General features: G+C 51.8%; 1 protein-coding gene across 1 annotated transcript in view; it reads right to left on the reverse strand.

The window, feature by feature from the left end:
- The window catches only part of ZC3H7A (zinc finger CCCH-type containing 7A), an 80,925-nt gene that overhangs the window by 51,085 nt on the left and 5,053 nt on the right, over nucleotides 1–24,787 (reverse strand). The window contains 8 exon segments of the mRNA XM_075565393.1: nucleotides 2,966–3,246; nucleotides 6,849–6,882; nucleotides 11,425–11,463; nucleotides 11,562–11,642; nucleotides 13,315–13,473; nucleotides 15,902–16,099; nucleotides 16,874–16,913; nucleotides 19,310–19,418. Of these exon segments, the coding sequence (XP_075421508.1) occupies nucleotides 2,966–3,246; nucleotides 6,849–6,882; nucleotides 11,425–11,463; nucleotides 11,562–11,642; nucleotides 13,315–13,473; nucleotides 15,902–16,099; nucleotides 16,874–16,913; nucleotides 19,310–19,380 (903 nt within the window). The 5' untranslated portion in view covers nucleotides 19,381–19,418.

A 24,787-nucleotide genomic window follows, 5' to 3' on the forward strand; every position in this document is an offset into this window, starting at 1 on the left:
GGGCAGCTTCCTTCCAGAGAGCTAATCCGTGACTGCGACCTCACATTGGCTTCCTGTTGGCAGCCATTTTAAACCCCCCCAAATGTCAATTGCAGGTTAATATCTCCTGAACCTGGTGACCATTATTGTTAACGAACAATGTAAAACAAAAAGTACAATCTATATCTATATAATTGAAAACATTGAATGTTAGCTGTGCTTATGGCCAATCTGATTGGTCCGTCGGTCTGTCACTCAGCCTCTGGCCAATCAGATTGGGCCGTGTCCCGGCCCCGCACACCTCTCATTGGCCTGCGTGTTTTGCTGACCACACCTACCCCACTGGCACACTCGGCCCGCCAGACAGACCGGCACTCTCGATCCCCACCCCCCCACACCCAACGTGGGACGGAGGGGAAGCGCCAACGCGCCTCCTGCCACAGCCCGCCAGACAGACCGGCACTCTCGATCCCCCTCCCACCTCACCCCAGTGCCACCCTGCTTCCTTGGACCCACCTACCCTCGCCTTCGCTGTTCCTGCCCGCCAGCTCCCCGATCCATTCCACCACTTTTTGCCAGTCCCCGTCTCCCGGATCCCCCCCCCCCAACCCACAGGTCCCCACTCACCGGAGCCCCCCCAGCACAAACACCGCAGCCTCACTCCGGCATCGCTCAGCCCCCCCCCGGCACAAACCCCACAGCCTCACCCCACCATCGCTCAGCCCCCCCCCCCCGGCACAAACCCCGCAGCCTCAACCCGCCATCGTTTCCCCCCCCCCTCCGGCATCGCTCCGGCCCGCCGCCGGACCCCCAAATCACAGCCCGCACTCACACTAACCTGCTCCCGGCAGCACGCACTCCCGCACGCCACCTCTTCCGCCCACTCTCCCGGCCGCCGCCTCTTCCACCCGCTCTCCCGCACGCCGCACTCCCGGCCGCCGCCTCTTCCACCCGCTCTCCCACACGCCGCACTCCCCCCCCGCCCCTCGCCACTGCCCCTCCGCCCCTCGCCACTGCCCCCCCCGCCCCTCGCCACTGCCCCCCCCGCCCCTCGCCACTGCCCCCCCCGCCCCTCGCCACTGCCCCCCCCGCCCCTCGCCACTGCCCCCCCCGCCTCGCCACTGCCCCCCCCGCCTCGCCACTGCCCCCCCCCGCCTCGCCACTGCCCCCCCCCCGCCTCGCCACTGCCCCCCCCCGCCCCTCGCCACTGCCCCCCGCCCCTGCCCCCCCGCCCCTCACCACTGCCCCCCACGCCTCACCACTGCCCCCCCGCCCCTCACCACTGCCTCACGACTCACCATTGTCCCCCCCGCCCCTCACCACTGCCCCCCCACCCCTCACCACTGCCTCACGACTCACCATTGTCCCCCCCGCCCCTCACCACTGCCCCCCCACCCCTCACCACTGCCCCCCCGCCCCTCACCACTGCCCCCCCGCCCCTCACCACTCCCTCACGACTCACCATTGTCCCCCCCGCCCCTCACCACTGCCCCCCCTTCACCACTCTCCCCCCCACCTTTCACCACTCCCCCCCGCCCCTCACGACTCACCATTGCCCCCCCCCCTCACCACTGCCCCCCCCGCCCCTCACCACTGCCCCCCCCCGCCCCTCACCACTGCCCCCCCCGCCCCTCACCACTGCCCCCCCCGCCCCTCACCACTGCCCCCCCCTTCACCACTCCCCCCCCCGCCCCTGCCTTTCACCATTCCCCCCCCCGCCCCTGCCTTTCACCACTCCCCCCCCGCCCCTGCCTTTCACCACTCCCCCCCCGCCCCTCACCACTCCCCCCCCCCTCACCACTCCCCCCCTCCGCCCCTCACCACTCCCCCCGGCCGCCCTCCAACCCCTGCCTGCCGCACGTCCTCCCGCCTCTGCCTTTCGCCCACCCGCCGCACTCCCGCCTCTGCCTTTCACCCACACGCCGCCCAAACTCCCGCCGCCCTCCCGCCTTTCACCCACCCGCCGCCCGCACTCCCGCCGCCTCTGCCTTTCACCCACCCGCCGCCCTCCCGCCCCTGCCTGCCGCACTCGCGCCGCCCTTCCGCCTTTCATACACTCGCCGCCCGCACTCACGACGCCCTTCCGCCTCTGCCTTTTACACACTCGCCGCCCGCACTCCCGCCCCTGCCTTTCACCCACCCGCTGCACTCCTGCCTTTCACCCACCCACCGCCTCACACCCCTGCACACCCGCCGCCCGCACTCAGACACACTCGACACACACCCGCCGCCTCCCGCCCCAACATCACTGACCAGCCGCCGCAACCACTCACCACCGGGCGCCTCCCGCCGCACACACCCCTACGCACCGAGATCACGGACCGGCCGCCGCCCGCACTCACCAGACACCCGCCGCCTCACAGACGCGCACGCCCTAGAGGGAACGCCACCCGCAGCCCGCACTCAACACCCACCCGCAACACACACACCGTCTCACACCCCTTCCCACCATAGCGGGACCGCCACAACGCACTCACCAGCCACTCGCCGCCTCACACCCTAGCGGGACCCACACCACCACTCACTGCCCACCCGCCACCCGCACTGAACACCCACCCCCCTGCCTCACACCCTAGAGGGACACACACCTCACATTTACACATCACTTATGTCACCAAAGTCTACATTGTACTGTGGTGTGTTTACAATAAACCATTTTTAAACAACAACATTGTATGACATTTTCTTCCAGGTTTCTTTTCAACATTATTATCCAACCTTTCCACCAAATAGTCATCCTATTGTTCCCCTATTTATACATAATACTACCTATTACGGATTTAAATCCCGGGCAACGCCGGGTATATCAGCTAGTAATAATATATAAACAGCACAGATTACGGCTATAGGATCGGCGCTAGGTATCTGAAAGAAGCTCATGGGACCTCGGGTGGATCAGCGAGTTTTTTTTACTCCATTCAAGAGAAAATCATTATCTCTGCAATTGTCAGAGCAGCGGAGAGCACCTATCCACCAGCGATCTCACCGTATTGAAGTCATCTAACTCCGGCACAGAATCAAGGATGTCATCCAGCTCCACCCCAAGAATATCCCCGTCTCTGTAACTCACGCAGGCCATGGGGAAGGAGGAAGTCCCATTGTGGACTACCGCAGAACGGAAAGTTCCTGCTTCAGCGGTGGGGTAAATGATGGGGGGGAGAGGAGAGGCTGGAACCAGGACTGATTCACTTAATAGGTCAGAAGCTGCAGTCAGCGGCGGTAAGGGCGAGAGCGCGGATCCAGAGTCATAACCCAGTTCAGGTAGGTCTGAAAAAGAGTGAGTGAATGTGCAGTATAGTGTCGGTATTTGTATTCATTACTATGAGTTACCATCATGTAAAACCCACAATACACAAACTAAGATGCCGCTTATAGTCCCGGCGACGCAACGCTGCGTCAAAACAAGTGTATTGAATCCATTACGTGCGCCTATAGTAGGAGAGGCGCAACGGAGCAATGGCTTGGTCGCGATCACTGGAAGTCAATAAAAATTGATTTTGCAGCGACCGCGTGACGTCGGCGGCCACGTGAGCGGTGCACGGCCGCGCCCCCGGTCACCGTCTCTGGTCTCTAACACTATAAGCAAAAATCGCTGCTACAACGGCGACAGATGACATCACGTCACCATAGCAAGGACTATAAGCGCGGCCTAAGCTTACAATGCCCAGCTAACATTTTACATAATGGGGTTTTCAAGCACTATGAATTTGGGGCAGGATAAAATATTCAAATGTGTCAGAAGAATTCATTGGAAGAGGAATTTACAAGTACAGGCGGTCCTCGGTTATCCACCGGAACCCGTTCTGGAAGTAGCGTTGGACAGTGAAACCGTTCTAAAGTGAGTCCCATGTTAATCAGTGGCGGTGAGCGTTGGATAATGGCCCATGAGCATTGTAAAGCGTTGGATATGTCCTTCGTTGTATAACGGATAACGAGGACTACCTGTATTGAAATTGAGAGCAACCAATACAGTTCAAAGCATTCATCTAACTTTATATAAATGTGAAACTATTTATTTAACATTTCCTTAAAATGAAGCGGTTGTCTTTGTAGCTTAGTTGTTATTATCATCGTTTATTTGCAAAGCGCAGGCGTATTCCGTAGCACGGGTTACAGAAGACTGAAGCAGGGGAGCACCGGAGTTCAACCCCATTCATTTCCGCTGCGGGGACCCCCCTGCTTCGTTTGAGTTGATTAGAAATGGCTTTGTATGATGGGATTCACACGTGCGTGCTTGTTAAAGCAGCAGTTCAAGTTTAAGTTTTTTTTTTCCCCCTTTGAATATCTGCATCAATACAATCTACACACTGACAAGTGATTAGCTACTTTGCCGATCGATCAGCGAAGATTCGGCTCAGGGGTTCACTAAATGGCTGCCAGCGCAGAAGAGGCCCCAAAGATGCAAAGTTCTGTGGGGAAGATCATGTGACCAGGCAGTCACTAGATACAATTGGTGCACTGCTAGAGAGAAGGCAGGGCTCAAAAAGGGGTGTGCCAGAGCCTGTTTCAGAAGAGGAAGGGGATGTGACTTTGTGTCTGTGTGTGTCCCTGTTTGTGTCTTCCTAGTGTGGCGCAGGGGTGGAGGGTGCGCTCAGCATGTCCTGCAGGCTCTACCAGCGCTCGCTCCCCGCTCAGCGCTCTCACCCCCCTCCCTCCCAGCTACGGGGACACGGAGCGCTCAGCTCTCTCCCCCCTCCCTCCTAGCTACGGGGACACGGAGCGCTCAGCTCTCTCCCCCCCCCCCCTCCTAGCTACGGGGACACGGAGCGCTCAGCTCTCTCCCCCTCCCTCCTAGCTACGGGGACACGGAGCGCTCAGCTCTCTCCCCCCTCCCTCCTAACTACAGGGACACGGAGCGCTCAGCTCTCTCCCCCTCCCTCCTAGCTACGGGGACACGGAGCGCTCAGCTCTCCCCCCTCCCTCCTAGCTACGGGGACACGGAGCGCTCAGCTCTCTCTCCCCCCCCCCCTCCTAGTTACGGGGACACGGAGCGCTCAGCTCTCTCCCCCTCCCTCCTAGCTACGTTGACACGGAGCTCAGCTCTCCCCCCTCCTAGCTACGGGGACACGGAGCGCTCAGCTCTCTCCCCCCTCCCTCCTAGCTACGGGGACACGGAGCGCTCAGCTCTCTCTCCCCCCCCCCCTCCTAGCTACGGGGACACGGAGCGCTCAGCTCTCTCCCCCCTCCCTCCTAGCTACGGGGACACGGAGCGCTCAGCTCTCTCCCCCCTCCCTCCTAGCTACGGGGACACGGAGCGCTCAGCTCTCCCCCCCCTCCCTCCTAGCTACGGGGACACGGAGCGCTCAGCTCTCTCCCCCCTCCCTCCTAGCTACGGGGACACGGAGCGCTCAGCTCTCTCCCCCCCCTCCTAGCTACGGGGACACGGAGCGCTCAGCTCTCTCCCCCCCCCTCCTAGCTACGGGGACACGGAGCGCTCAGCTCTCTCCCCCCTCCCTCCTAGCTACGGGGACACGGAGCTCAGCTCTCTCCCCCTCCCTCCTGGCTACGGGGACACGGAGCGCTCAGCTCTCTTCCCCCCCTCCCTTCTAGCTACGGGGACACGGAGCGCTCAGCTCTCTCCCCCCCTCCCTCCTAGCTACGGGGACACGGAGCGCTCAGCTCTCCCCCCTCCCTCCTAGCTACGGGGACACGGAGCTCAGCTCTCCCCCCTCCTAGCTACGGGGACACGGAGCGCTCAGCTCTTCCCCCCCACCCCCCCACCTAGCTACGGGGACACGGAGCGCTCAGCTCTCTCCCCCCTCCCTCCTAGCTACGGGGACACGGAGCGCTCAGCTCTCTCCCCCCCTCCCTCCTAGCTACGGGGACACGGAGCGCTCAGCTCTCTCCCCCCTCCCTCCTAGCTACGGAGACACGGAGCACTCAGCTCTCTCCCCCCCCCTCCCTCCTAGCTACGGGGACACGGAGCGCTCAGCTCTCTCCCCCCTCCCTCCTAGCTACGGGGACACGGAGTGCTCAGCTCTCCCCCCTCCCTTCTAGCTACGGGGACACGGAGCGCTCAGCTCTCCCCCTTCCTTCCTAGCTAAGGGGACACGGAGCGCTCAGCTCTCTCCCCCCTCCCTCCTAGCTACGGGGACACGGAGCGCTCAGCTCTCTCCCCCCTCACTCCTAGCTACGGGGACACGGAGCGCTCATGTCTCTCCCCCCTCCCTCCTGGCTACGGGGATACGGAGCGCTCAGCTCTCTCCCCCCCTCCCTCCTAGCTACGGGGACACGGAGCGCTCAGCTCTCTCCCCCCTCCCTCCTAGCTACGGGGACACGGAGCGCTCAGCTCTCTCCCCCCTCCCTCCTAGCTACGGGGACACGGAGCGCTCAGCTCTCTCCCCCCTCCCTCCTAGCTACGGGGACACGGAGCGCTCAGCTCTCTCCCCTCCCTCTGAGCTACGGTGCGCTCTATCCCCTCTCCTCCTCGTTACCGGAGCAGCCCCCCCCTCTCTCCTCCCCCCGGCGGAGCTGCGGGGACCCAGCGCCCAGATCTCGCAACCCCGTCCGAAGAAGAGGAGATCTCGGGGGAGCCGGGCACAGTTTGGTAGGGGGTGTGTGTGTGTCACCCTCCTCTCCAGTGACTGATGGGTGCTGGCAACACAGACCTCCCTGATGGTCTCTTCTGCCAGCAGTGACATCACTTCCTGCACTGTACTTCCGTCACCATCAAGGCAATGTACTGCCAGGAAATTGTCATGTGGTAGGTGCCGCTAAAGAAGTTTCACTTCAAAATGCTTGTTACATTATAAAACATGAAAAATGTCCTTAAATTTTTTTAAATGCTAAAGTATTGCTTCAACTGCAGCTTTAAGTGAGTAAATACAAAAGCGCAGGCGCAGTGGAAATATTTAGCGTGCCTGGCTCACCTGGCTCAATCTCGTCAGCTGCGCAGCCAGAGACCTGGAGATGCAAAGAGGACGTCAGTTTAGTATAAAGTGCTTATATTGCTGGAATGTGTTACGTTGACCCAGAATCGGACATTGGGTCATGGCCGTTTCGCCGCGACCACGTCTCGCCGGCGTTCGGCCGCAGAGGGACCACCCCCCCCAGACACTCAGCCACGGGGCACTCAAGCCACGGACACTCGGCTGCGTCACCAAGGTAAGTTCATTTAGGGGCTAATTTAGCGGTTAGGGTAGGGGGATAAGGGGTTAGGATTTTAGGGTAGGGGCTTAGGGTAAGGGACTTAGGGGTTAAGGTTTTTAGGGTAGGAGTAGCGTTAGTATTAGGGGTTGACATTAGAGGGTTTTTAGGGTAAGGTTAGGGACTTACCTTGGCGGAAGAGCGGCCGGCGGCGAGAGGTCCCTGCAGCGAGGCGAATAGCGGCTGAACACCGGCGGAGATTTGGTCGCGGCAAAAAAATGTCCCCATCCTGCGGGCTAATAGCCTTTCCTACCGGCCTGTATGACGCGGGAGGGGACTGAAACACACTACTTCTACCCAAATATATCAAAGAAACCAGGGGGGCCCCCAAGAACTGAAAATAGCGAGGGTCATCTCTAGGGCCCCTGGCTCCGTCCCCCGCATGCGTCCCTCCCGCGCGGCGCGATGACGTGCAACGATCCCCAGGTGCATAGCAAGTACTCCCATGCCTGCCTTGTTCTCTTGCAGCCTATCCCAGCCACCGCTGGGGTCGCGCCAACACTCCGTCCCCCTGTCCCCATTGGCTAGTCCTCCCTTTAAGTACTTCCTGGTTTCGCTCAGTCTTTGCTCAGCATAATTCTATGTAGCCTCGAGACGCTCAGGTCAGTTGTGCTTTGCTCTAGTTTTGTCTTGCAGTTACCTCTTGTGTACCGACCTGGCTTTTTTGTGGACCTTTCTGGATTTTTGGACTTTGGCTTACTCTCGACTACGGCGATCTCTCCTACCCTTGAACACGGCATACGGACTCGGACTACTCTGCGCTCTACAATCCCAGACCACGGCTTACGGACCTCTACTAACCTACTCTCTCCAATCCAAGGACCAGGGAAGTATACCGCATCTCCTACACTCTCCAACCCACACCCGGCTACGCTAAACTATCCGCCTTCCAGGCACGCCTCTGCTGCTGCGGGTGTGTGGTGTAATACCTTCCCACTTCAGTGCCGGGGTCTTGTCTTGTTTGTGGGCAGCTCGAGAGTTAAATATTTAGCTTAGTGTTAAGAGGTTAACGTTCCTCGCTCGCTTCCTGCTGAATGCTTATGACAGATTCTGACTCTCCACTGGAATAAAACTAGTACCGGAGTTATTCATGAAGGTACATTGTGGAGCAGCGTTAACAGCTATTGACTTGAATGGCATCTCAAGTGTCCATAAGGAGTGCGTTATAAGTAGTGTGTAGTATAGGAAGAGAGATATGCATAATATAGGGCAGGGTTGGCCAACTCCAGTCCTCAAGGGCCACCAACAGGCCAGGTATTGGGGCTATCCCTGCTTCAGCATAGGTGGCTCAATCAGTCCCTGCTTCAGCACAGGTGGCTCAATCAGCGGCTCAATCTTCGACTGATCCACCTGTGCTGAAGCTGGACCTGACGTGTTGGTGGCTCTTGAGGACCGGAGTTGGCAACTCCTGGTATAGGGACTGGCCACAGCAATGTCTACTGTAAGACATGCGCCGAAATTCTACGGCATTGGAAAGGGGCCAGAAAAGACCTAAAGTAAACGACTACAAAAATATAATAGCTATAAGCACGGACTGCCGCTTTAAATTAGCAATCCTGCTTTCCTTTTCTAAAATGTTTTACATAGTTACATAGTAGATGAGGTTGAAAAAAGACATACATCCATCAAGTTCAACCCATGCTAAATTTAGATGACAGATACGTTATCCTATATCTATACTTGCTTATTGATCCAGAGGAAGGAAAAACAAAAAACTCACAGTGAAATATCATCTAATGATATCTCATAAGGGGGGAAATAAACTCCTTCCCGACTCCAAGAATTGGCAATCAGATGACTTCCTGGATCAACATCCTTCCCATGTTTACTTGTTTGGTATATGCCTGTATACCTTTCCCATCTAAAAAGATGTCCAACTTTTTTTGAACAAATCTATTGTATCTGCCATCACAGTCTCCATGGGTAATAAATCCTGCATTGTAACTGCCCTTACTGTAAATAATCCTTTCCTTTGTTGCTGGTGAAATCTCCTTTCCTCCAACCTTAAGGGATGGCCCCGAGTCCTTTGTACTGCCCGTGGGATGAATAGTTATTTTGAAAACTCCTTGTACTGTCCCCAAATATATTTGCATATAGTTATCATATCCCCTCTTAGACGCCTCTTTTCTAATGTAAATAAATATAATTTAGCTAAGCTCTCCTCATAAATTAGATTGTCCATTGTACTCCATACTCAAGGTGTGGTCTTACTAATGCTTTGTAAAGGGGCATAATTATGTTTACTTCCCTTCCATTCATTGCCCGTTTAATGCAAGATAAGATCTTGTTTGCCTTTGCAGCTACTGCATGACATTGGGCACTATTGCTAAAGCCTGCTGTCTACAAGCACTCCTAAATCCTTCTCCATCAAGGATTCCCCCAATTATCCCCATTTAATTTGTAAGTCGCCTGTTTATTCTTGCTTCCCAAATGCATAACCTTACATTTATCTGTATTAAACCTCATCTGCCATTTACCTGCCCACGTTTCCAGTCTCTCCATGTCCTTCTGGAGAGAAATTACATCCTGCTCCGATTCAACTACCTTACACAATTTAGTGTCATCAGCAAAGGTGGAGACTTTGCTCTCGATCCCAACCTCCAGGTCATGAATAAACAAGTTAAAAAGCAGGGGTCCCAGTACCGATCCCTGAGGTACTCCACTCACGATCTTAGCTCAACCTGAAAAAGTTCCATTTATGACAACCCTCTGTTGTCTGTCCTTCAACCTGTTTTTCAATCCAGGTTCATATTTTTTTACTAAATCCAATTTGCTTTATTTTGTACACCAACCTCGTGTGGAACCGTATCAAAAGTCTTTGCAAAATCTAAGTAGACCACCTCAATCAACTGCATTACCCTTGTCTAAATTCCTCCTTACCTCCTCAAAGAAACAAATAAGGTTAGATTGCCTTTTTGCAATTTTTGTTACATTCCTTATAATTCTGATACAATGTCTCCGTCCCTTCTGACTTCAAGAATCTAAACGCCTTCCTCTTCTTGTCCATTTCCTCCCCTACCTGTTTATTTAGCCGCATTGGTTTTGACTTATTTCTTTTATACTTATTACCCAAGGGTATACACTGATACGTGTGCTTTTCTAACAATGTTTTAAAGACTGCCCATTTATCTTCTACATTTGTCCCTGCAAAAACATCATCCCATTGTATTACTACTAGATTAGACCTCAGTTTATTAAAATCTGCCTTTCTAAAGTTTAAGGTCTTTGTTGAACCCAAGTAAGCTGTTTTTTTGATCATTTAGTTCAAATGAGACCATGTTATGATCACTGTTACCCAAATGTTCCAGGACTTGGAATATTTGCTATTACTTCTACATTGTTTGATATTACCAAATCCAGAACTGCCCCTCTCCTGGTTGGCTCCTCAATAATTTGGGTCATGTAATTGTCTTTAAGCACCCCCAAAAAAAACTATTTCCTTTTGTTGTAATGCTAATCTCATGCCCCCAATCTATGTCTGGATAATCAAAATTCCCCATTATGCAAACATGACCCAGTTTTGCTGCCTTCTCCATTTGCAAAAGTATTTTAGCTTCCTCAATCTCACAGATATTTGGTGGTTTATAGCATAGTCGCACAAAAAAAAAAAATGTCTTTATACTTTTACCTCCACTGCTAATTTCTATCCACAAGTTCTCTACATTTTCATCATTCCCTTCATAAACATCTTCCCTTATAATAGGCTTTAGATCGGGTTTAACATATAGACATACTCCACCTCCCCTTCTATTTGCTCGATCCTTCCGAAAAAGAGAATAACCCTCTAAATTAACTGTCCAGTCATGAGTTTCACCCCATGATGTTTCAGTAATGCCTATGATATTATACTGCTCCCTTGCAGCTATTACCCAATTTTCTCATTTACGCGCTATAGAGTTGAAGCAGGGGGTTTCTGGAGCTAAACCAAGTTAATTTCATCTCTGTGGACCCCTCGGCTTCCCGAGATACTTCCCTCAATAGGGGTGCCGGTAGCAGCTCCGTCTGGGCTATGTGGGGCTTACAAAATGGCGGATTAAAAGCTCCCGCGTCATGCGGGCCAATAGGAAGCCGTGATGTCATCCCATTGCGGCTTCCTATTGGCCCGCGTGACCGGGAGCTTCCAACCTGCAGAGCTGCTACCGACCATACGGAGGTGAATATCTCAGGAAGAAGAGGGTCCCCGAAGCTGAACCGCGTTAATTTCAGCTCCATGGACCCCCATCTATTAGAAAAAAACACATGTTCTACTGCTTTAAACATAAACTGCTATCTACGCAAGTATATGCCACAGAGTCTTACCTTCCTTGCTCCTTCCTCAGGCCCGGTGTGTAGATCAGGCTAAAATACATGAAGTATATAATGAGATACTTTGGGGCCTCAGGATGGGAAATCTAGCTACAAATTCCACAATAAAACCACAAAGACGGGGCCTGTACCTTGACTCTGACATATGCTTTCCGGATTTTGAGCCCCAACTTCAGAGCTAGATCTTGGGTCAATTTCACCACACTTTCATCCTACAAACACACACGGGGAAGACAGCATTGGTGTGAAAGCTTCATTATACGGGAACATGTTTACATTAAAGCTGCAGTCCAAGCTGCTGTTTGTTTTCCTTTTAGTATGTGCATCAATACAATCCACACAATTATAAGTAATTAGCTAAGTTGCTGATCAATCTGTTCTCCTGTGATTGATCGGAGAAGATTTGGCTCGGGGGTTCACTAAATGGCAGTCAGTGCAGCAGAAGAGGACACAAGATGCAAAGTTCTGTGGGGAAGATCATGTGACCAGGCAGTCACTAGACACAATTGGTGCACTGCTAGAGAGAGGGCAGGGCTCAAAAAGGGGTGTGCCAGAGCTTGTGTCAGAAGAGGAAATTGATGTCTTTGTAACTGATTGCTATAGAAACAAAAAATGCTTGTTACATTATAATACATTAAAAGTGTCAATAAGGGGTTTTTTTTGTTTGTTTTTTTTAAATGCTACACATTTTTTCATAGTACAGAACTGATTTTTTATTTAATTTTTTTTAAACACATGTAGGATATTGCTCCGTCTGTACGGTTAATACTATAACTCCCATGAAATAAATGGTAAAGGCAGGCAACAAGGTTTATTTTATAACCGTGGGCTATTTACTGAAGTTCCTCATCTGCAAAACCTATGGGAAAAACAGCGCTCCAACTGTACTTATCAGACGGACGCAATTTGAGCTTTTCCCTCTAAAACGCCTGGTGCAATTATTTTGCACTTGCAATACTTCAGTAATGAAACACTAGAAGCCATGTACAATAATACCTCAAACACCATTATCAGGATATTTGCCCAGTTTTTTTGCCAGTCAGGCAGTAGACATATGTTTACTTGTGATGTAATTTCTGACACTTTAAATATACAAAATGATGCACGGTGCATTCGTTACTGAAGCATGTGGCTTCTGCTGCCCCTGGAAAAGCACACACCTGTTCTTACGCTCAGTGCGGCCAACGTAAAGGCCCAGTATGGAAACAAAATGGGTCAGAGGATTTTCCACGAGAAGCAGAAGAGTCAGTTTTTTTTTTTTTTTTTTTTAACTGGAATACATTATATATTTCTGGTGTCACCGACTTGAATATAGTTGTATAGTTATGTATATAGTTATAGGGCTCCATGTTAAAATGGATAAGAAGTACAGTGACTCGCTGTACGTGCTCATTTGCATGTCATTACCCAGAATCCCTGGCTGTAGTGGAAGCACTGTATGCTATGAGATAATGGGGAAGGGCAGGTTGCAGACCTGTCTGAGACATGAATGTGCTCACATGTGGTATTTTTATTTGCTGTACACTGTAGGTGGAAGGCTTCTGTCACTTTATTACCCACCATAACTGTTTTAATGTCTGGTTATACCAAAAATAGAATAATTTACAATGCATCTGATCTCAGACACGTTATTAGAGAGAGTTGGGGTTCCTTACAATGCATCTGATCTCAGACACGCTATTAGAGAGGGTTGGGGTTCTTCAGAATTTCACAACATAATTATAGGGTTCCCTTAACCAAAATAAGGTTGGAAACCACTGCACAACATAGTGCCAGCCATGGACATGTATTGAAAATGAAGGTGAATGTGCAGTTATGTGACTGCTGGCAGTGAAATGAATGAAGAAGATTATACAGGATCCTATTTATCTGTACAAGTCTCACCTGTGGTGCAGTAATGGAACATCGGGCTATCGCATCATAAGCCTCCTTGTAGCTCTCCAACATAAATAAGGCTTTGGACTTGCGGTATTGTGCTCTGAAGTTGCTGTTATTCAGGATTAAGGCCAGGTCACAGTCTTTTAAAGCATCCTCATGGAAGCCCTGGAGCAGGAGATTATGCAAGAGAAGTTGAGTAGATATGATACCTCAATGCCCTTCATGATACCTTTCAAAATCAGTCATTGAAATGAACAGCAAAGCCTTTCAGAACGTGCTCGGAGATAACTGCCCGTGCCCAACGATAACATAAAAGCCAACCAAGACTAGCCCTCGGTGCAGGTCTTTCCATCTCGGGGTTTGTGTCGGTGATTGTTAAAAAAAAAATAAACTTAAAATCTGGCCGCCGGGTCACCGACAGTCGCAGCGTTATCGCCCCATAATGCTGCAGCTTTCTATTGCCGGCCTGAGCCCGGCCCAGAGGTCATTATACTGTATGCCCACTGGGCAAGTATTCCTGCCGGTAGCCCGTATCTCAGGTACTGGGAGGGTCCGCTGAAGGGCCACAGATCAGCTCCGGGGGAAATTCCTGCTTCAGGTAAGCCTTAAATGAGCAGTGCGAACTGCTGCTTTAGTGTCAGCGTTTCCGTCCTGACCCCCCAGCCGTAGTGATCCTGTGATCCCTCTCCTGTGAGTACACGGGATTCCATCTTGCTCCCGCTGATGTAAAAGAAACGGTTCCTGTCCAGCCCCCTTGATGATGTAGATGACCAAATATGGCCTTATAGCCTCATGATGTAGAGCCCCATATAAGGACATTTACATCATCTAGGGGGAGGGAATACAGGATCCAGACAGCAGGCAGAGGCGGCTGCGGACAGGGACCGGACACGGCGGCGCAGCTCATCTGAAAGGTGGGTATCGCTATTTCTCCCCCTGCAGGATACCCCATAAAGCGAAGCGTTAACGCTGCAGGGTCACGTTCAAAAGCCTGGACCTTTTCTGTCCTTGTGGCCGCGGGTTTCCGCATTTTCCACCACGGTCACAAGAACAGTAAGCCTGGCTACATCTGTACAGCATACTTCCCAAGCACCCCCTGGGCGCCGCCCTTTATGGGGATAAGATGAAAAGGCTGCCTTGAGCCCTAAGTGAAGGAGCACCCTCACCGGGGGGGGCCAGGCTCGCCTCTTACCTCATATTGGTTCCCTGGCCTCTATATCCCCTCCTGCCTTTGGGTGACAGGGGTGACGCGGGCAGGATGCGGTGGGGGAGGGGCAGCAGGGGTTATTTAGGGCAGCTGGCGGAGCGCTTTATCGGTCCGCGCCCTGCCAGCAATTCCCACCCACCCGTCCCCGTTTTGCGTATATTGTTATTGTTTGAAAAAAAAAAAAAAAAAAACAATTATAGGAAATATGAGAATAAGGATTGAAGTTCCTTGATGGACGGGAGATAAGTCTCCATTTTGTTACCTATAAGGGGTCAAAGTGTGGTGGGAGTTGCCTCTGTCGTGGCGGCAGTTGGGGGTTAATGTGCTTATTCTTGCCAGAAGGGGCTCTGTACTTGGTAAAGCCATGTCACGTGGGCCGGCTTGGGTGTCACGGGTCACCGGTTCAATGACCTTTGACCATTAACCCTTTTTGTGTGAGCGCTCTGGCAGGGGTAGCACGTACCAATTATTTAATGGTTAAATAAAAGCTGTGGCCTCAGTCCCTCTAGGCCAGTGTTTCCCAACTCCAGTCCTCAGGGAACCCCAACAGGTCAGGTCTTAAGGATATCCCTGCTCCAGCACAGGTGGGTCAATCAGCGGCTCGGTCATTTTGACTGACCCACCTGTGCTGGAGCAGGGATATAATTAAGACCTGACCTGTTGGTGTTCCCCGAGGACTGGAGTTGTGAAACACTGATCTAGACCTTGTCGTGTCGTTGTTTGTGTGTTATTTATGTGGGATTCTGGGTATTTGGTGTAGAGGGGAGGGGAGCTCCCTCGTAGTCTCCCAGGTCATTGTCATGTTGAATATTACACATTGCATCCTGCTTATACATTCTGCTTCCTTGTATGAAGGCAAACCGGACGAGCAGGAATGAGACTGGGTCTCGCTCAACGCTCCGTGACATCAAACAAAACAAAAGGTACAAGCCAGAAGAAGTGAATCTCTCAGGAGATGCAGCTTCCCACGTCTACAAGGTAGCACTGATTGAATGCAGAGCAGATTGGTCCCAGAAGCCAACCATGGAGGAGAAGACTTCTCCTCACACAGGGCCGCAAGAAAATGAACAGTATAATGGCTGATCAACATCAGTAATTAAGATTTAGGCCATTATTTGATGCTATTCCACCCGACTACAGAAGACACTTAATCAGTTGACTGGGCCATTAGGTGTCTCAGCGCTGGAAGGTGTCTTACGGATTAGCACCACTTACTAAATGAGTCTTAGTCCCCTACACAGGTCACTAGCATTTTTGTGTAAGGAGGATGCACCTTTTGTTGAACAATACATGCCTTAAAAAGGTTATAGATTATCATGGGGTTCCACCTCTCTCTATATATAGCTTCCCCTCCACGTCTGAACTACAAAGAGATCCTATAATTACCATGTCCGCGTAGCAGGCGGCCCGGTTCACGTGGAGCTTCTCTAATGTCTCATTGGAGATGCAGATGTCCTCAGAACAGGCGTAGTCAGCAATGCTCAGTGCTTCTATGTATTGGTTCAAGGACTTATTCTTGCACCCTTCTCTGTACAAATCATTCCCTTCATTGAAAAGGTCCCGAACAAGCTTTTGTATGAAAATCTGAGAAAAAAAGAGACGATGAATATATATATATATATATATATATATATATATATATATATATATATATATATATATATATATATATATATATATATATATATATATATATATATATATATATATATATATATATATATATATATATAAGCAGTCCTCGTTTTACAACGAATGGCTTAGCCAACGCTATGCAATGCATACCTATGTTCACTTTTACAACGCCAAAATGGCTTATCCAACGCGCTTACAACGCTTTGCAAAGTTGTTTATGTGTATATATATATATATATATATATATATATATTATATTTTTATATTATATTATATATATATATATATAATACAGTATATACACTATATAATGTATGTGTGTGCTGCATATCTTATTGTCTGCGTAAAATATTTTGTGTATTTCAGCATTTAAACAGTGTTCCTATGGGAAACCGTGTTTCGCTTTACAATGTTTCGCTATCCAACGCTATTTTGAGTAACGCATTGTGTCGGATAACCGAGGACTGTCTGTACATATATATATTTATTTTTTTGAGAGTGAGAGAGCGTGAGCGTGAGCGAGGGCGTGAGCGAGGACGTGGGCGTGAGCGAGGACGTGGGCGTGAGCGAGGACGTGGGCGTGAGCGAGACAGAGCGATATACATATATAAATACACACACTATAAAAGGAAGTTACAGCATAGAACAACTAAAATGTTCAGATCAAAGATTAACCATTTCTGTGCAAAATAGGTTCATTGTTATAAATCTTTAATGGATTACCTCATAGTCTTTGTGAAGCCCAAAGTATGGCAAAGACGACCTGGAATAAAAAAAACACAATCAAATCAGCAAAACCCGATGACCTTTTACTTTTGCTAGTCTCACACCAATGGAAACACTGTCATGGGGCGTTGTCATTCGCAGGCTCACCTGCCATTTGTTCCTAGGCAAAGCCAGCTCTGGGAAACGTTCATTCTATGCATGGCCTGCCCCCGCTCTCCTCTAACCCAGCGTTGAGCAAACTGGGGGGCGCAAGATTTGCTAGGGGTGGCGGGCGGATACAGAGGTGGGCGAGACCTCCCCCAACGCATTTAAATTAAATGCCGGGGAGGCATGAGGCCTCTGTAACTTCCCTTACCTGCTGCCAGCCGGGTCTCGGCGATGCGTCGCCATGGCAACACGGTGTCATGTGACATGTCACCATGCCAACGCGCGTCAAATGACGGAAAAGTAATGTGACGTCAGATGACCCGCAATGTCATTTGACGCCGGGTTTAAGCCAGGGGGGGCGCGAACGCTGGTGCTCCCAGGCGGGGGGGGCTCACTCCAAAAACTTTGAGCACCCCTGCACTAACCCATGCTGACACCCCCAGGAGAAGCCACCCCATGTTATGGAATGGTCTATACTGTAGGTGTATAAAGACATTGGGAGTGGATAATCACAGGCGGTAACTATCCTTTTTATAGGACAAGGGAAGGGCAAGTACCCAGTATTCTTCCCAGCGAATCGCAGTAATCTGCGCACACTACAGAACTTTTTAGAGACATAGGTGACACACTGTGCGCTCATTTGCATGTGACTACCCAGAATCCCTGGCGGCAGTGGAAGCACTGTATGCTAAAAGATAATGGGGAAAGGCAGGGTTGCAGACCTGTCTGAGACTTGTGAAGGTGCTTACAAGCGGTATGTTTATTTACTGCACACTGCACAGTGGAGGGTTTTTGTCACTTTTTCTACTCACCATTACTTAAGTGTCGAGAGCAGTGGTTTCCAACCTTTTTTTGCTTAAGGAACCCCAAGTGAAATTGTGAGGAACCCCCCAACCCTCTCTAATAGTGAGTCTGATCAGAAGCATTGGAAATTCTTCTGCATTTGATACAATTTTCAAATGACCAGGAAATTGCAGGGATCCATGGCTGAAAAAAACTTGTCTAGAGAGACACATTAACATTCGTTGGGTTTCCATTCTATAAACTGAACATTTTACAGCCAGTTGCATATGTGCAATTACGCACAGCTTGTATATGTATATATATATATATATATATATTATTTTTCTCTCTCTACACAAAAAAAACCTTACCAACACCTGATATAGAGCAGCGCCCTTACACTGTGTTAATCATGGCTGTTTACTGCAGCTGTTTTTATTCTTTACTTCACATAACAGTTATACCCAGAGGGCCATTAACATTGTTTCTATAGCTAGTGATTACGAGCACCTTATAATTACAAGTGCTTGCTACCGATCCATTATCAGGTCTCATTACCTGGTACCAGCTCTGATAAGCCATAACATCCTACATTATGGTTCCCAACCTCGGCCTTTAACCCTCTATGTACGACTACCTGTCTTTGCAGACTATTACCGCTGTAGTTATCTGCAAAGTTTGGATCTATATAACACACGCTCCCTTGGCATCCGCTCCCTTGGCATATAATTTGAATGATTTAGGCAAAAGTGTGGGGACCCTATAACCGCCACGCGCCCCCTCCACCCCCCAAAAAATCTTGCGCACCCCTGCCTTAGGTCAGGGGTGCGAAAAAGTTTTCTTCCTGCGCCCCCCTGCCTGCACAGCTCCGGCGTCAAATGACACCGCGGGATCATGTGACGTCACGTTGCCATGACGTCATGCCGCTGGAAGGGAAGGCAAGGTAAGTGAAGTTACCGAGGCCTCACGCGATCCCCGGCATTTAATTTAACCGCCGCGCGCGCCCCCAGGAAGTCTCACCCCCCCCCCCCACTTTGCTCAGCCCTGCCTTAGAGTGTGTGCCACACAGGAGGATCGGTCTCTTCCCACCATTTCTATGGCTACTTGCCTTTTGATCCTCAGTCGGCCCCTTATTTTATCTCAGAGAGTTTTACGCTCCACATGCTATAGTTAGTGCGAAGCATCCCCCCCTCAGCTTCACACAAACATTACAACATGTGGCATTTCTCAGTTATACTCTTTAAAGACTTTGCTCCCTACACGCTGAAGATGAAGCTTGTTGCATTTTTTCTGCTTTAATCTTTTCTCAGATAATACGGACAGTGTTACACAGCTCTATTTTCAGGCACAAGTCCCTACCCCACAAGGCTTGCAATCAAATGATTGTTCCAGAGGCACAGAAATAAAATGGCTTGCCTTAGGATCACATCACTGGAATTCAAACTGGGTTCACTCGCTTCAAAGTGATTCCACAGATTATATTAAACAAGCATGAAGCCTTACTGGATAAACTGAAGTCCTTTCGTAATGTCCTCCTGCCTGCTGGTCCTTCTGTTATTCAGTACGTAGGACATGTTACCCTCCACATCCGCTTCTTACAGGAATTCAGCTTCTGAAAGTAAAACAGAAATGGTCAGTATAATAAACAGCGTGCGTGTGCATGTGCGTGTGCGATATATATATTACAAATTCACATCCAATATGACAAACCGTTTAGTACATATGTTTTTTCTTCTCCTAAGTATGTGTCATTTAGTTTAATCCTTTTGCCGAAACACTCCAAGCCTGTAATCACGCCAAGGACGTGTGTGCGTGTGTGTTTATGGGTAGTACACACAAACAAATGCACATATAAATGGCTTATTCCAGCTGCTCAAACATGCACTTTGTAATAAGAGTCACTTATCTGTAGACTTAAGGCCATGATTATAGTTACTCCGCACGCGGGTGCAACGGAACATATGCCGTTCGCGCCAATCCTGCACGGAGGACCGTGGCGAGGCGGGGGGGGGGTGGCTGTGATGTCACACGCAAATCCTGCACTGAGGACAGCGGCGACGGCGAGGCGTGGCTGTGGCAGTGCCATGGCGACGCGTCTGAACCCCGGTAAGCAAGTTGTAGAGGCCTCACCCGACCCCCCGGCATTTCATTTTAATGCCCGGGGAAAGGGCGCAGTACCTCTGCAAGCACCCCGCCCTCCCTAAAAAAAAACCTCAGATCCCGCCCCCCCCTCCTCCCCCACGTGTTTGTACCCTACAACAGGCAAAAACACCAACCGCAGGGTAACCACGCTTCCTCGCTCATCTCCCCATGAATGTGGATATTCAGGTTTCTATAAATAGATAAGCGTGAGGGCACGGCGTGCCCCCATCTCAGGCACACGGAGAATACACTAAAACCATCAGCGTGAGCATCACAGCAGAGAAATGAAACTGGAAACTCAGCAGCTCGGGCGTAGGACGTGGCACATCATGGCGACTGCCAAGCTGCTTCAGATAAGCAGATGGGGCGCAGCCAGGGTTGCCACACTCTGGTGAAGGTCGACCTGGTTATTTTTATATTGATCTTTTTCTTATATATTTATATCTCATACATTCGGCGGTGGCTCCCGGCATCGGCATCCTCCCCTCCAAAACCCATCAGCATGGCTGTGCGACGACACCCACTGCCATGACAACGAGATGCGCCGTGACGTCACGACAAGCGGGTCAAGTTGCCATGATTATGGGACGTCGCGCAGCCATGATGACTTGATTTACAGGGGGGAGATTCCGGGAGGATGTTTCCGCCGCAAGTTCTGCGAGGTAAACCCGTAACCCGGAGATATGTGGCCCGAAAGCCGGGTCATCCCTGGAGTGGTGGCGCCGCTAGACACGGCGTGGGTTTACAGTGCAACGTTTCCAAACAAAACGCAAAAAACACCTGTGTATTTCAGCGCACATATATCTGTGGTATAATTAATCTTTTCTCGTCACGTACCAAAACAGGGGGTCCAATATCACAGAAAACTAAAATTAAACATCATTTATCCCACTAGATCAGTGTTATTTTAACCATTTTTTTAGTTAAGGAACATTATCCTTATAATCTTCGACTGGGCCACCTGTGCTGAAGCAGGGATATCCTGAACACCTGTTGGGGGGGGGGGGGGGGGGGCTTGAGGACTGGCGTTGAGTACCCTTGCTCTAGCCAAATGGATAAGAAGCAAAAAAAAAGTGACACTGCGAGTGCTCATTTGCATGTCATTACCCAGAAGCCCTGGCTGCAGTGGAGAGAGCATGATGAAAGGCAGGGTTGCAGAACTGCCCGAGACATGTGAATGGGCTCATAAGTGGTATGTATGTATATCTTTATTTATATAGCGCCATTTATGTACCAGTGAGCTGCACAGTAGTAATACACGTGACATAATAACAGGGGAGCGCAAACTTTTCCTGATGCGCTGTTTGCCTCCTCCGGAGCACGCGCCGCCCTCCTCCCTGGCAGATGCATCAAATGACGCTCCGGGGTCACGTGACCCGCGGCGTCAATTGACGCCGCCTTGCCATGGAGGTGCTTCTGAATCCTGGTAAGTTTCTTGTTGCAGGGGCCTCATGCGATCCCCCAGCATTTAATTTAAATGCCGGGACCTCTGCAACCTCCCGCGCCCCCCCAGACAAATCTCCCCCCCCCCCCGGGGGGGGCACGCCCCCCAGTTAGCGCACCCCTGTAACAGAACATATAATAATATAACACAATGGGAATAGGCACGAGAAATAAAATTAACATTAGGAAAATGAGAACCTGTCCCGAAGAGCTTACAATCGAATTGGTAGGAAGAACGTACAGACGGTAGGAGGACGTTCTGGTAAGTGCGTCTGCAGGGGGCCACGCTTTATGTATGAGGTGTATAGCATCAGCCACGGAGCTACTCGTATGCTTTGTTAGGCAGCGCTAATAGTCCCGGCGACGCCGCATCAAAACAAGTATATTGAATCTGTCATGTGCGCCTATAGTAGGAGCGGCGTGACGGAACGACTGCTTGGTCATAATCGCTGGAAGTCAATAAAAATTGATTTTTCAGCGACCGCAGCGTGACATCAGCGGCCACGTGAGCGGTTCAGTCAATGGGGGGTGAACTGCTCACAGCCACGTCCGCCGTCTCGTCTCCAACACTACAAGCAAAAACCGCTGCTACAACGGCGACGAATGACGTCACGCCGCCGTAGCAAGGACTATAAGCGCAGCCTTAATGAGGTGGGTTATAAAATGGGCGTTAAACGTGGAGTCAGGGTGCCAGTCACATATTGAGGGGATGAGTGGAAGGGCATTCCAGACACAATGGGGCATTTGGTCGCCGCTGTTCCGCCACGACCAAATGGACCCGCTGCCACAACCGAGCCGCTGGCAGCTACGAAGGTAACTTTTACACTGTATTGGATTAGGAAAGCGCGCACCACTACAATGGGGCGGATCATTTTTATTAACACAGATTAAAATCAAAAAGGAAACGTTCCCAAGTTTGGTGCCGTCACACAGTCTGGGCAGCAGAGGAGGAGATACCACACGGGTGTACAGCGCCGGGTCTGGGTGCTGGGTGACAGCGCCGGGTCTGGGTGCAGGGTGTACAGCGCCGGGTCTGGGTGCTGGGTGACAGCGCCGGGTCTGGGTGCAGGGTGACAGCGCCGGTGCTGGGTGCAGGGTGTACAGCGCCGGTGCTGGGTGCAGGGTGTACAGCGCCGGGTCTGGGTGCTGGGTGTACAGCGCCGGGTCTGGGTGTACAGCGCCGGGTCTGGGTGCTGGGTGTACAGCGCCGGGTCTGGGTGCTGGGTGTACAGCGCCGGTACTGGGTGCAGGGTGTACAGCGCCGGTGCTGGGTGCAGGGTGTACAGCGCCGGTGCTGGGTGCAGGGTGTACAGCGCCGGTGCTGGGTGCAGGGTGTACAGCGCCGGTGCTGGGTGCAGGGTGTACAGCGCCGGTGCTGGGTGCAGGGTGTACAGCGCCGGTGCTGGGTGCAGGGTGTACAGCGCCGGTGCTGGGTGCAGGGTGTACAGCGCCGGTGCTGGGTGCAGGGTGTACAGCGCCGGTGCTGGGTGCAGGGTGTACAGCGCCGGTGCTGGGTGCAGGGTGTACAGCGCCGGTGCTGGGTGCAGGGTGTACAGCGCCGGTGCTGGGTGCAGGGTGTACAGCGCCGGTGCTGGGTGCAGCGTGTACAGCGCCGGTGCTGGGTGCAGGGTGTACAGCGCCGGTGCTGGGTGCAGGGTGTACAGCGCCGGTGCTGGGTGCAGGGTGTACAGCGCCGGTGCTGGGTGTACAGCGCCGGTGCTGGGTGCAGGGTGTAAAGCGCCGGTGCTGGGTGCAGGGTGTACAGCGCCGGGTCTGGGTGCTAGGTGACAGCGCCGGGTCCGGCGGCAGGGCGAGTCTCAGCACAGCGCCGGCGGCAGGGCGAGTCTCAGCACAGCGCCGGCGGCAGGGCGAGTCTCAGCACAGCGCCGGCGGCAGGGCGAGTCTCAGCACAGCGCCGGCGGCAGGGCGAGTCTCAGCACAGCGCCGGCGGCAGGGCGAGTCTCAGCACAGCGCCGGCGGCAGGGCGAGTCTCAGCACAGCGCCGGCGGCAGGGCGAGTCTCAGCACAGCGCCGGCGGCAGGGCGAGTCTCAGCACAGCGCCGGCGGCAGGGCGGGTCTCAGCACAGCGCCGGCGGCAGGGCGGGTCTCAGCACAGCGCCGGCGGCAGGGCGAGTCTCAGCACAGCGCCGGCGGCAGGGCGAGTCTCAGCACAGCGCCGGCGGCAGGGCGAGTCTCAGCACAGCGCCGGCGGCAGGGCGAGTCTCAGCACAGCGCCGGCGGTCATTGGGTCGTGACCCAGTGTCCTAGACCGCATTATAGAGCGGTGGGATTTTTGCGGTACGGTGGAGGGGGTTTGGCACTTTTTTACTACCCATAACATCCTGTGTATAAAGCTGCACGGAGGCCTTATTGCCCCATGTGCCTCCGTGCATCTGAATGTATCCGTCGCGCTCCCAACACACTTGATTTATTCAGAATGCATGCCACGGTCTCTAACCGTTTCATCAATCGCTTTATTACGTCGTCATGTGGCCCCCAGCGTGCCAGCGCCCATGACGAAGTCGCTATGCGCGCCCTGCGGCAAGGGGTTAATAAATATGGCCCAGTGTACTTTCGTTTTAGTGCAAATGCAATAACCGTTGCCTACTATAATTGAGCCATTAAAGTAAAGGTTAACTGAATATTAAAAAATATATAAAGCAGTACCAAGTATAGCTATGCACATCCAACTTCATAACGGCCCATATTTACTAATTGGCGCTAAGCCACAAGACACCATCCAGTGCTAAGAGACACTAGAGAGCCCAACCCAGTGAATGGGCTGAAAGGTGTCGTCCGGCACTGGAAAATGGAATTGCACCGTTTAGTAAATGGGCCCCAACTTCTTCAGGCATGCCAAGAATTACAGGTCCTGACCCTATAACAAGCAAGAAACAAACCCCATGCTACAGGGAATTACTCTCCTGCTTATTACTCTAGCTCACGGGTGGCCAACTCCAGTCCTCAAGCATCACCATCAGGTCAGGTTTTGAAGATATCCCTGCTTCAGCACAGGTGGCTCAGTCAATGATTGAGCCACCTGTGCTGAAGCAGGGAGATTCCCAAACCTGACCTGTTGGTGACTCTTGAGGACTGGAGTTGGCCGCCCGTGAGCTAAGTCAATGGTCTGCAGGCAGGGACACCATTGCTAACACTGTGGGCATTTCCACAGGTAGAATGAGGCTGCGCTTACAGTGACTTGTGCCGACACATCGCTCCGAATCAAATACACTGACGCTGTCGCAAGTGCTTATAGTAAGCGCGACGGAGCGACCCGAAATTTTGAAGCCGAGTCTATTTGATTTTTTTTAGAGACAGTCGCCACATGTGACTGTCTCTAAACCAGAGACCGCGGCCCGCCCCCTTTAGTGACGTCGCTGGCTACCGTCGCTAAAA

This window comes from Ascaphus truei, chromosome 11 (assembly GCF_040206685.1).
Source record: "Ascaphus truei isolate aAscTru1 chromosome 11, aAscTru1.hap1, whole genome shotgun sequence".
NCBI classification, from domain to species: Eukaryota; Metazoa; Chordata; class Amphibia; order Anura; family Ascaphidae; genus Ascaphus; species Ascaphus truei.